General features: G+C 36.8%; 1 protein-coding gene across 3 annotated transcripts in view; it reads left to right on the forward strand.

Moving 5' to 3' along the window:
• Window positions 1–10,783, forward strand: part of LOC145678577 (uncharacterized) — a 74,928-nt gene extending 64,145 nt beyond the window's left edge. For 2 of the 3 annotated variants that reach the window (XM_081748888.1, XM_081748889.1), the window contains one exon: window positions 10,279–10,783. In XM_081748888.1, coding sequence (XP_081605014.1) covers window positions 10,279–10,436 — 158 coding nt within the window. In that variant the 3' untranslated portion in view covers window positions 10,437–10,783. The remainder of the gene's footprint in view (window positions 1–10,278) is intronic. The other variant, XR_014130407.1, reaches the window with a different exon arrangement.
• The last annotated feature ends 1,605 nt before the right edge of the window (window positions 10,784–12,388 follow it).

Below are 12,388 nucleotides of genomic sequence, written 5' to 3' on the forward strand. Positions count from 1 at the left end.
AGGGAGACGATGATTAAGGCAAATTAATGATGATGGAAGAATTGGTGGAATAAGGAAGTGGGAGGAAACGGGAGTACCCCGAGAAAACCCACGGACACGATGGTGTCCACCACAAATTTACTTTTGCCGTGAGCAAACCAGGGACCGTACGCACCAGAGATAAGTGCTCTGCCACTGAGCTACCGTGCCTCTCTCGATACCAGAGTTCAGTTGCTGGTAGGAGCACGTGTACTTTTCTACGTTAAATAGTAGGTCTACATCTTAGTGCTGAAACGAAATGATCTGAAATGTGGTTTCACTGCCACTGCAGATGTGACCTCTCTTATAGAACTTTGGAGACGCCACTGGATGTTACGTGTGCAGTCGTCTGCAGTTTGGTGGAGTGGGCATTCGGGTCATAAACTTTTCTTTCGGTTTGTTATGGAAAGTTGTCTAATTTACGGAAGGATATAAACTTATCATTTTGTACTAATCTTATATGTTATGTAAGTTATTAAGAATTGTTCACTGCAATTGTGAGATAAAGAAATGAGTGGTTCAATCGTAGAATATTCGCCTGCGACATGAATGCCTTTGGTTTTATTCAAACCATATGAGTTTCTGCTGAACAGTGTCATGCCTACGATGGAATAATACAATTTAATGCTGGATTGGTGGGAGACTCGAATCATAGCCTCTTCCCAGGCAGTTGTTTTACCAATTGAGCTATGCAGTAATTTCTGCCCGCTACATTAGTCATTCAGTATAGCAAATAAAGGATATCAAACACATTAAATGTTCCCCATACTAAGACTACAGCAGCTCAAGCACTTCGCAGTTATACAGAAGCTCCCGCCGGGTCCCCCACGCCAAAGACGCGTACACTAACAGCTTAGCTAGAAAAGAGCTCCTCATTTATGTTATACAGCGTTTAGTCGGACACCTGTATAAAGCGGACACCTCCCGTAAAGGACATATTTTGTAATCCCCAAACGCTGTAATAGGAAAAAAACATATTGGCAAACCTCTCTAAAGCGGATACTCTCTAGTACGGACACGGACAGTCTTTTCTGTTTTTTATAGGTATTATTTACCTCCATATTACGGACACTTTCTTTAAAACAAGTTAAAAAGTATAGTAAAAGTTCATTTTTAGTAATCCATACATGTGTCCACTAGGAAGCGTTGTGACAACATTTTGCCTCCTCAATTGTCTGCTTAACAACCCAGACGAAGCGTCTTGGTTTAACAACACCCTCATGTCCTTTATTTGTATTCCACTCCCACCCAACCTGTTTCAGACACAAAGGTGATTGACAGTTGACCGCTGTTTGGGATGACACGTCATGCTACTGTCCCACTGGAATCTCTAACCAAGCAGAAGACAAGTTCGATAATTTTTGCCCACGGGTACGCATATTGCCTTAAAAAAACACTGGACTGGAATTAACCCACAAATTAAAACATACCGAAAATGTAGTGAGTTGTGATAAGTGTAAAGTGCAGAAAACTAGAACATTTTATTCCCATGTTGTGCTTCAAACACAGAGCACTGGATGGCGGAGGATAATGCAGGCTCAGTAACATTTTTGTAATATTCATAATAGAGATGCAAGGGCTCGGAAAAAAACGGCTTTTTGAAAAAAAATCGTTTTTTTTCTGCTTCGCTTTTTTGCTTGGGAAATTTTGGGCTTTTTTCAAAATTTTGCTTTAAATTGATAAAGCAGACTTTTTTGCTTCTCTACAGCACAAGAACTCATTTGATTATTGGTTGATGTAGATGATAATAATATAGAACCTCTAAAATCAACCATGAATTTCGAAAAGATTTTTTTAAAATTCTTAACATATTTACATTATGAATTCCAAAGGATTAACCAATATATATATATATAATATTTTTTTAACTTCTTATACACAAAAATAAGTACTGTTTTTTAAAAAAAAGATACACAAATAACTAGCAAAATTGTATGTAGTATTTTTACTTCAAAATATTACGCACCCTCTTTTTGAAACAAAAAATAAAGCATGAGAGAAATACATTTATATGATAAGCTTAAACGCTGCACATCAAGAGCTTGGTTTCGGGTGATTCTGTACATTCTTGAAATTTTTAAGTTTTAACTTTCATATATTGTATGAATATTTCGAACAAATTTTTCATTCTTTGATCACATACGTAATAATGTTACCACCTATCAGGTGCTTGGAATCTGCAAAATCGGTAAAATTCCGAATTCTATAATGCACTGACTGTTCTTTAAGCTTGTTCAGAATCGGGAAAGTATCGAATTTTCTGTTCGTGGATCATATGTTAATAGATGGTTCATCTGAGCGTATGATTTCCTAGACTTATAACGACCATCACGGTTTACCCAGTCCTGAAGATTTCTGAATTTTTAACGACAGGAATTCAACATATCATTACGAAACTTAAGAAAGAAAAAGAAAAAAAGAAACTATGGAATACATTTAAGAAGAGTCGAAAGAATCAATCACTGTTCCAATTCACAAGAAAGGCGACAAAACTGAATGTAATAATTAGCGAGGCATTTCTCTTAACATTCTGTTAACAAGATTGATTCCATACGCAGATGAAATTATTGGAGATTATCAGTGTGGATTTAGGGAAATCGATCAACTATCGACCAGATATTTACTATTCGATAAATACTCGAAAAGAAATGGGCATATATTACCCAGCTGTTTATTGGTTTTAAAAAGGCTTACGACTCGAATAGGAGGGAAACATTGTACAACATTCTTACAAAATTCGGAATACCGAAAAATGAATCCCAAAGTAAAGTCCGAGTAGAAAAATTCTTGTCCATGAGCTTCCACGTCGAGAATGGCCTGAAACAAGGAGATGCGTTATCGCCATTATTGTGCAGCTTTGTTGCGGAGTACGCTATAAGGAAAATTAAAGATAGCAACCAGGCCCTGAGCTGAATTTTATTCACCAGGTTACGGCATATACTAATGGTGTAAATTTAATAGGGGATGATAGGAGAACAATAGAAAGAAATGCAGAGGTCTTATTAAATGCTCGCAGGGACATGGGTTTAGAAGTAAATGCAGAGAAAACTAAATACATGGAAGTTCACCGGGATCGTAATATGGCAAATTATGGATGCGTTAAAATATCAAATAACACTTTCGACAAAGTGGATACTTTCAAATATCTGGGATCAATATCACCAGACCAAAATCATATCCAGAAAGAAATTAAATGTCGACTGAAATCAGGAAATTCGTGTCATTATTCAGTTCAAAGTATTTTGTCGTCTCGAATTCTGTCGAGAAGGAATTTAAAGCTTAAAATATATAAAACGATAATCATGCCTGTTGTGTTTTATGGTTGTGAAACACGGTCGCTTTAGGGAAGCACGCAGACTGAAAGTATTTGAAAATAAAATCCTGAGACGAATAAAATCCCGTTCGGACCCAAGAGGAACGGGAATGAGGGAAACTTCATAACGAAGAACTGCATAATTTATACGGTTTATCAAACATCGTTACGGTCATCAAATCTAGGAGGCTCAGGTGGGCAGGTCATGCAGCCAGAATGGAAGAAGGAGGAACGCTTTCAAAGTTTTGACTGGAAATCCAATCGGAAAACGTCCATTAGGAAGACTTAGACGCAGATGGGAGGACAATATTAAAATGGATGTCGCAGAAGTAGGAATACAAAGTAAAAACTGGATCCAGTTGGCTAAGGGTTGAAGCCAGCGGAGAGCTTTTGTGAACGCAGCTTTGAACCTTCGGAATCCATAGGCCGTAGAGAGAGAATATATTTAAGTTAAGCACAACTACACAACAACCATGAGTGAGTGGTTAGTTTTTGCGCTTCTATCGGGAAGTCCGGGATTTAACCCCGCATTCGACCATTTTGACAAAAGGTTTTCTTAATTGTATCTGTGAATGTAGAGACATGCGTGTAATGTAAGTTCTGGCCGACTTCCTTTTTTATCGTTTTTAAATCGTTGTTATTACTAATTACCAGCAGTGACGGATTTGCGAAGGGAATTAGGGTGGGGATGTTTTACGCGTGAAGCTTGCACCCCGAAATTACAGAATTTCTAAAACAAATGAAATATTTGTTATGCCTTTACTCATAAACTTCAAGCTCTTCTCAAATAAAAATTAGGTATTTTTAGAAAAACTAAACATTAAGAAAACCCCTCCCAAAATACTTTTCTAAATCCGCCACTGATTATCAGTATAAAATGATCTTCAAAGTTGTATCCGGAAGGTTATTGCTGAATATACAAACAAAACGAAATATTAGTTATGCTTGTGCTCAAACTCCCAAATAAAAATTAGGAAATTTTTGAAAAACCAAACATTAAGCAGAGAAACACCTCTCAAAACACTTTTCTAAATCCGATACTGATTATTTGTATAAAATGGTGTTCAAGTTTGTATCTGGAAGATTATTGCTAAATCATTGCACAGCTACTGTATAACAAGAATGTGGAAGTACGCTTTGACAGATATACTGACAAACGTACACTCTGACATATATATTGAAAAACAAAAGTTTAACTTATGTGCTAGAAGCTAGAGTAGGTCTACTAATCTCTAGGAAATGAAACACGGATGACTAAAAGGAAATGATGTAGAAAAGAAAAAAATGTCCATAACTCAGAAGTTAAAATAAAGTTAAATATCTTCTACAGTTGCCCTCAAGTACTACGTACTTTATGTTCACTTTAATTAATAAAATATGTGTTCCATCCATCATGATGGTGAATTCCAGAGCGAAATATAGCATTTAGGTCATGAAATCTTATTTAACTTTAGTGTATGCTATAAGAAAGTTATTGAAATAGAAAAATCATGAAAATGAAAAAAAGCCAAAATTTCCAAAATTCTCGTTTTTTTTTTTTTTTTTTTTTTTTTTCAAAATAGACGGCTTTTTATGTGCAAAAAGCATCGATTCAAAAAAGCCGGCTTTTTTGCATCTCTAATTCATAAATACATGATTCATGCAAAAATATTTCTTTTCTAATTACATATTATCTTGTTTACTAATTTACGTAAGAAAATATTGAAACCTATCTAAGGTAGACACCTCTCTATAGCGGACAATTTTTTATTCCCCGCGGCTGTCCGCTTTAGAGAGGTTTCACTGTATAATCACAATTTGTGCTAACAAGCAACGTATAGAACAAGACAGGATCAGATCCGACTCAAACTTCGCCCAGACGACACATAATAGAAAAGAAGAAAAAATGCCAAACCGGAGTTGCCCCCATCCAGAAACACCAGAGATATGCTCCGCAACATAACGCACCACGCTACAATATGATATAAGGTAAACGTCGCAAGATAACCATTTATGTCGAAAACGGAAATAATGAGCAGCACCAAAATGATATCAAGATATTTGATATGCTATAACACTGACTTGGCGGTCATCTTGAAACCCGCGATCTTGGATATAGCGAAAGGTATTAACATGAGAAGCGGGGTGTGTGATATATCAATGTAAGGTAAAATGCAAAAGGAAAACCAATAATGTAACCGCGAAAAACATATGTGTAATGATGTGGACGGGACGAAGTGTGGAAGACTCGAGCAAAACAAACGTGTATTCGAAGGATAGAATAATAGGGAAGACCCCACGACTGTGGTACGCGACAACTACCTGCAACAGTGTCTGTGCATAGAAGTGCATCCACCTTGACAGATTATGCCTTTCGAGGATATTGGGATTCCGTTTGGGACAGTGAAAACAACAGTTACAACCCGTGATACGAGTTCTCGTTTGGAGAGTACATCGACTACAAAGGATTATCTCTTATGAACAACAATTCGGCAGCTTGCTCCGGAGTGTAGGAGATGTCATCTTGGATTGGTTATCAAAAGCACGACCTACCTGGGATTGAAGCCTAATCGTAGACAACGTTTTGTATGTTTCTTGTTCAATTTTCTTGCTATTTCTTGTAAACAAAGGACATTTTGGCCCACGTTTGTGTAAACAACATATCTGAAGCAAACTGTGTACGAATTAGAAAGCCCACCGTGTGCGTGGGTTTTCTCGGGGTTCTCCCGTTTCCTCCCACTTTCTTCATTCCACCATTTCATTCATTTCTCATAATCACCGTCTCCTTTAGCCTAACCGGCATAACCGTGGGACGTAAAACTCAAAGATTTCATTTTCATTTTTCATTAGAAAGCCCAGCCATGTTCTAGCTTACATTTCTTTACGAATATTTCTTTTCCTTTGTGCGGTTTGCTACACTGTTTCGCGACGGTCCCAAACAGTCACAATATCAGGGAAAGACAGCATTCTGCATTGACTCGATGAATTCCATGAGTTGTTGCAATCTCACATTAGAAGGCTAGTTTACCACACAATGAGACGACTCGAATTGTGTCTACTGGTTTCACTTGCACATATGGAACGAAGTGAACGTGACAGCAGGGGCCGGCCAGTGAGAAGTGATAGTTTGTGGCATATGCAAGCCAAAACGCGCAATATTCTGTGTAGTGAAAGTATCCGCAGTATCGTTCATCTACAAACACCAATGTAGAGCTGCAATGGCGAACCCTCTCAATGTAGTGTTACTGATGCAAAGTGTATTTCCAAAACAAACGTACGTCCAACCGACAGAACCGACAGTGGACGAACGACAAGCAACTGAACACATGCTGGAAATTTTGAACAACCACGATGTAACAAAAGTGAATGTGGATGAGACTCTCGAAACCAGTAGACACAATTCAAGTCGTTTCATTGTGTGGTAAACTAGCCTTCTCGTGGGAGACTGCAACAACTCATGGAACTCATCGAGTCAATGCAGAACGCTGCCTTTCTCTGACATTGTGACTGTTTGGGACCGCGTCGTGTAGCAAACAGCACAAAGGAAAACAAATGTAAGCTAGAACATGACTGGGCTTTCTCATCCGTACACACTTTGTTTCAGATAGTATTGTTTAAACAAACGTGGGCCGAAATGTCCTTTGTTTACACGAAACAGCAAGAAAATTGAACAAGAAACATTCAATCCCAGGTAGGTCGTGCTTTTGATCACCAATCCAAGATGACATCTCCTACACTCCGGAGTAAGCTGCCGAATTGTTGTTCATAAGAGATAATCCTTTGTAGTTTATGTACTCTCCAAACGAGAACTCGTATCACGGGTTGTAACTATTGTTTTCACTGTCCCAAACGGAATCCCAATATCCTCGAAAGGCATAATGTGTCAAGGCGGATGCACTTCCATAAACAGACGCTGTTGCAGTTAGTTGTCGCGTACCACAGTCGTGGGGTCTTCCCTATTATTCTGTCCTTCGAATACACGTTTGTTTTGCCCGAATCTTCCACACTTCATCCCGTCCACACCATTACACATATGTTTTTCGCGGTTACATCATTGGTTTTCCTTTTGCATTTTACCTTACATTAACATATCACACACCCTGATTCTCATTTCAATACCTTTCGCTATATCCAGGATCGCGGCTTTCAAGATGGCTGCAAAGTCAGTGTTATAGCATATCTTGATATAATCTTGTGCTCCCCATCCTTTCCGTTTTCGACATAAATGGTTATCTTGCGACGTTTACCTTATATCATATTGTAGCGTGGTGCGTTATGTTGCGGAGCATATCTCTGGTGTTTCTGGATGGGGGCAACTCCGGTTTGACATTTTTTCTTCTTTTCTATTATGTGTCCTCTGGGCGAAGTTTGAGTCGGATCTGATCCTGCCTTGTTCTGTACGTTGCTTGTAAGGGATATGTTGCAACGATAGGATTTATCACATTGTTGTGTGACCTTGGCGACAATGCACTTGTCATTCTTCAGTCGACTGTTGATGGGATTAGTTTTGTGTATGAGTAAACTGACTTTTTTCGCCACCCTGTATATTTGTTAACAAATAATCAGCTTATCATTGGTGTGTGATATAGGATACGTGTGCTAAATACCATTACTTGTAGTTACTACTAGGAAATTTTTCGTTTCAGAATTGAACATTTATTAGAATTTCCCATAAATATACTTACTAAATACAACGATATTTTCAATTAAACTTGGAGAATACTTCAAATAATAAATTTCGGAACAACCAAGTTATATCAGCGTTTTAAATTTTTCTTTACTTGGGTTCCGCAGTAATAAATTACAATTTGTTTCCATTTCAACATGTCGAATCATGACAAATGGAATATCTCTTTCATTTAATTATTTGGAAGTTATAAATAGTTAGTTGTGAGATAAGACAATGTAAATTAATCATAGTCGGTCAGAGAGGATGAAGGAACTTACACCGTATATTATATGCGATTCTGTTTACTTGCCAGATGACATAAGATGAAAATTGAAGAAATTAATTTAGATATAAGTGTTTAGTCGAAATTGAGTATGTATAATGCAACTTCTATTATAGTGGCAGAGTTTACTAAAGAATTATGAATAAAGATTGTATGATAAACTACAGTATTATGTATTAGCAATAGTATTCGATTTGAGATAAGTAGAGATTTGGTTTGATACTTTAATAATAATTAGCGAACGTTAATTTAACTTAACTCAAATTAACGACAATAATTTCAAGATAAGTGACTACAAGTACAGTACATGGAATCCTTCAAACCAGAAGAGAGCGATGCGGAGCGGTTCAATCACTTTTGTAAGATCATGAGATCAAGGATAGCAGATTGACAAGTATTTTAATAATAGAATCATTGAAATAAAGAAGTTTTAAGTGAGGTAGTGATGTCAAAGAATGGAATTTGGTAAAATCAAGTAACAGCTTTTAGAAGCAGTTCGTCAAAACTTTCAGCTACATATTGAAAAGTACAAATTTCATACCCTCAGGCATCAATGTAGTCAGTCGTCCCAACATTACATTTTAAAACTGCGCAGGTAGGCCAGCAAATGCAAATTTAGCACATTTCTGAGTGACGTCCTTCGTATTCAGGTTGCGCTGTAATGGAAGAAATTACTATCTATGCCAGATTTCACCTTAAATAAAATCTTGGAAATCATTGGTCAAATGAATATTGTGGAGAAAGGATCTCAAACACTGAGTCGTCATACCGGTAGTGTTCATAACATAGAACCTATTGGAAATTCAGTGGCTCTCAATCTGATGTTGTACAGTTGCAGAATAGAGTATACACTTCTAGACAGATATAGTCACTGCGGTTACGTCCATGCACAAAGTTTTACCCGCTAAAGGTATATATTCTTTTGTTCTTGTATGGGAATGAACCAAAATAGTAATCAAAAGTCAAATCACTTTATTCCATGAACCATAGAATAGAAGACAGCGTCATAAGATAGCTCCTAAACTAGCTTTGAGCTCTCTTGTGACTATATGTTATCGTTCTCGTCCTTATTCTAGGACCCTGTCATATCATTCCCGGTAGAATCGTATGTGGCTCGAATTCAGTGTAAAACCCGTGAGTCTTCGTCTTATTTTGTTTTCGTACTGAAAGGAGCGGTAAACAAGAAACAGTACACTTAAGTCTAGTTTTCACGGTGGATGTTCGTTAATATTTTGAAGTACTATATATATATATATATATATATATATATATATATATATATATATATATATATATATAATATAGGGTGTTTCAAAACAACACCGACAACGTTTAGGAGGTGATTCCTGACACCGCAAGATAAGACAAAAAGAATAGACCAAACTGGATGCACAAATGCTTCCTTTCGGAGTTGTAGGCTGCCGAAAACGAAGAAATGAACTTTACAGGTCCATAGCTCCAAAACTATTAGACCTACCGTAGTCGGGTCAAGACTTCACGTAGGAACTAGTGTGTGCGCTATCCAAAAATGCAATGTTTCAGAATCCTACGGTACTCACGAAACAATATTTTTTTATAGATGGAGTTTGGCTTCAGGCATATAATTTGAAGTACTTACCAACTACCTCTATAGAAATTGTTGCGGAAATACTGCAGGATTCTGAAACTTGGATATTTGGATAGAGCACATTCCAGTTCCGAAGTGAAGTTTTGACCCGACTACGGTAGGTCCCATAGTGTTGGAGCTATGGACCGTTAACCCCCCCCTTTTTTTTTCATGTTTTCAGCAGCCCATACCTCCGAAATGACGGATTTCTGCACCCACGTTGGTCTATACTTTTTGTCTTGTCTTGGCGTCAGGAATCATTTCCCAAACGTTATCGGTGTTGGTTTGAAACACCCTGTATATAGTAAATGCTGTAAAATAGCTGGTAACACTGTCTTTTATTTAAGTAAAAAAAAAAAATAAAATATCAAATTCCATTTGATAATTCCATATCAAATTCTCTTCCATAGTGTTCATGCGCCTGAAGAAGAAAGTGAAGCGAATTCGGGAAGAAAGGAAATCCCAATCAGAAGAACCATCATCTTCAAGTAATGAGGAAGAAAAACCATGCCAAAATCTTGCTCATGATGAAGAGAAAATTGCACCAGAAATTAAATGTCCTAATTGAGGGCATGATGGATAAATCGCAATTAGTCTATCTCAATGTTTATATTGTATGAATGTCCAGTAAACGATAAATGTTATTAGGCTGTGATTTGCTTTGTCTTGTGGGAGGCCAGTATATAGTGCTGTGAAGTCATTGTATTAAGTCTTGTGATTTTGTGTGTAATTTGTATATTCTTATATGAGGAACAACTTCTTTGTTTCGAAATATAATTCCGCTGCGACTGTTACATTATTTTTTATTGACATGTTTTGTATTTATGTACGCAGCGAGTTTATTACGAAATTGTTATAATGTTTTAAATTGCTCTTTTCTTGTTGTCAATATAAATATAGTGTTTATAAACAGAACTTAACATTGATTTTCCTTTTAAGTACTAGTTTTAATTTCGTTTTCAGTTGATTCTATGAAAATTTATATCATATAACAGAGGAAAGTTCGTTCTTAAAATCAAATTGGATTTTTTTTTTTTTTTTTTTTTAATAACGTTTCAAACATGGGAAGATTCCACAAATTATCTCTAAAATCTGATTGCCACATAGCACATCTGATAGAGCATCATGACAAATGGAAATTAGCAAAATTTAACGTGCTATGGACCAGAAGCATAGGGGCTACGGAGCTTGAAAATTTGAATATCCAAAAAATTATTTCATGAAATTATGTACGTTTAAAGTAAATATTTTGAAAACCGTTAAAGCAATCGAAAGAAAATTTGGACAATATAATGAGAACAAAATGCCGTCACAAACCACAAACAGTGTTGCCATAGGTGAAGTGTTGCCAACTCAGCATAAAAATATTTTGTTTGAAATAGCACCATATACAAATGTGCACAGAAAAGGGACTATAGTTTTTCTTTTGACGTTATAATTACATAATTATTTCTGGTTTAATATTTCTTGTTTCCGACCATGAATCGACAATACAATAATTATTATATTTATTCTCGATCACACAATAATTAGTTACGGACAATAAAATGCCCTATTATCAGTAAACATAATAATAAAGTGTAGTGGTACAGTGTTGCACACTGTTGGAGCTACGTGTGTTGAAAATGTACTATAGAGAAGTCTGATGGACTGGGAACGTGCAATGTAGTTCGACGAGTCGCGTTTTTGTCTGTATTCCAACAATGCAAACCATCACGCACATCCAGTGAATCACGTTGTTCAAGCTGGAGGAGGTTCTGAGATTGTGTGGGGTGCCCTTCGTATCATAACTTGGATTCATATAAACATAAACCAATAGTTTACTGGGACATTTTCAGGGCACAGGTATAACTTTCTGCAACATTTTAATGACGAATATGCAGTGGATACGATCTGTTAATAAGCTAGTCCGGTCCGGTGCGCTTACTAATATCTTACACGGGAAGGTCTCACAAGTCCCAGTCCATTAGAGACCAGTGTATATGCTGTTGAACCAATGTAAGACGTGGAACTTTATGCGCTGCAGTGTTGAGTGACCTCTTTGATGGTAATCTACTCCAAATGTCCGTTACATGAAGTCTCTGTTACAGTGTTATTTTAGAAATTGGTTACAATGAACTTGCATTTACAGACTGCGTTGTTTTTTAAAGTCATCATTGATCTCTCTAAGTTATGATCTTTTTCGGCCATAATTCTGACACTAGTTTGCGTTCACGCGTGTTAGACCATTTCTTGTAGACACATTGGACAGTCCATTTTGATACACCAACAAATCGATCAAATTCATTTACTATATGCCCATGGGTATGCCTAAATACAATGGCCCGTGTACCATTCCGTTATGTCTTTGCTTCTTGATCAGCTGTTTCCATACAACTGACCGACGTACTCACTTCAATTTACTACAATGGCCATGACGCATTGGTGATGGGTAGACACACGATTTTGTGGTAAATAAGAATTTGTAATTTCGTTATAAAAATTTGCGTAAAGAGGGATAAAATCGGTGAATAAAAATTT

The sequence above is a fragment of the Thermobia domestica genome, chromosome 2 (genome assembly GCF_964235325.1).
Source record: "Thermobia domestica chromosome 2, izTheDome1.hap1.1, whole genome shotgun sequence".
Lineage (NCBI taxonomy): Eukaryota > Metazoa > Arthropoda > Insecta > Zygentoma > Lepismatidae > Thermobia > Thermobia domestica.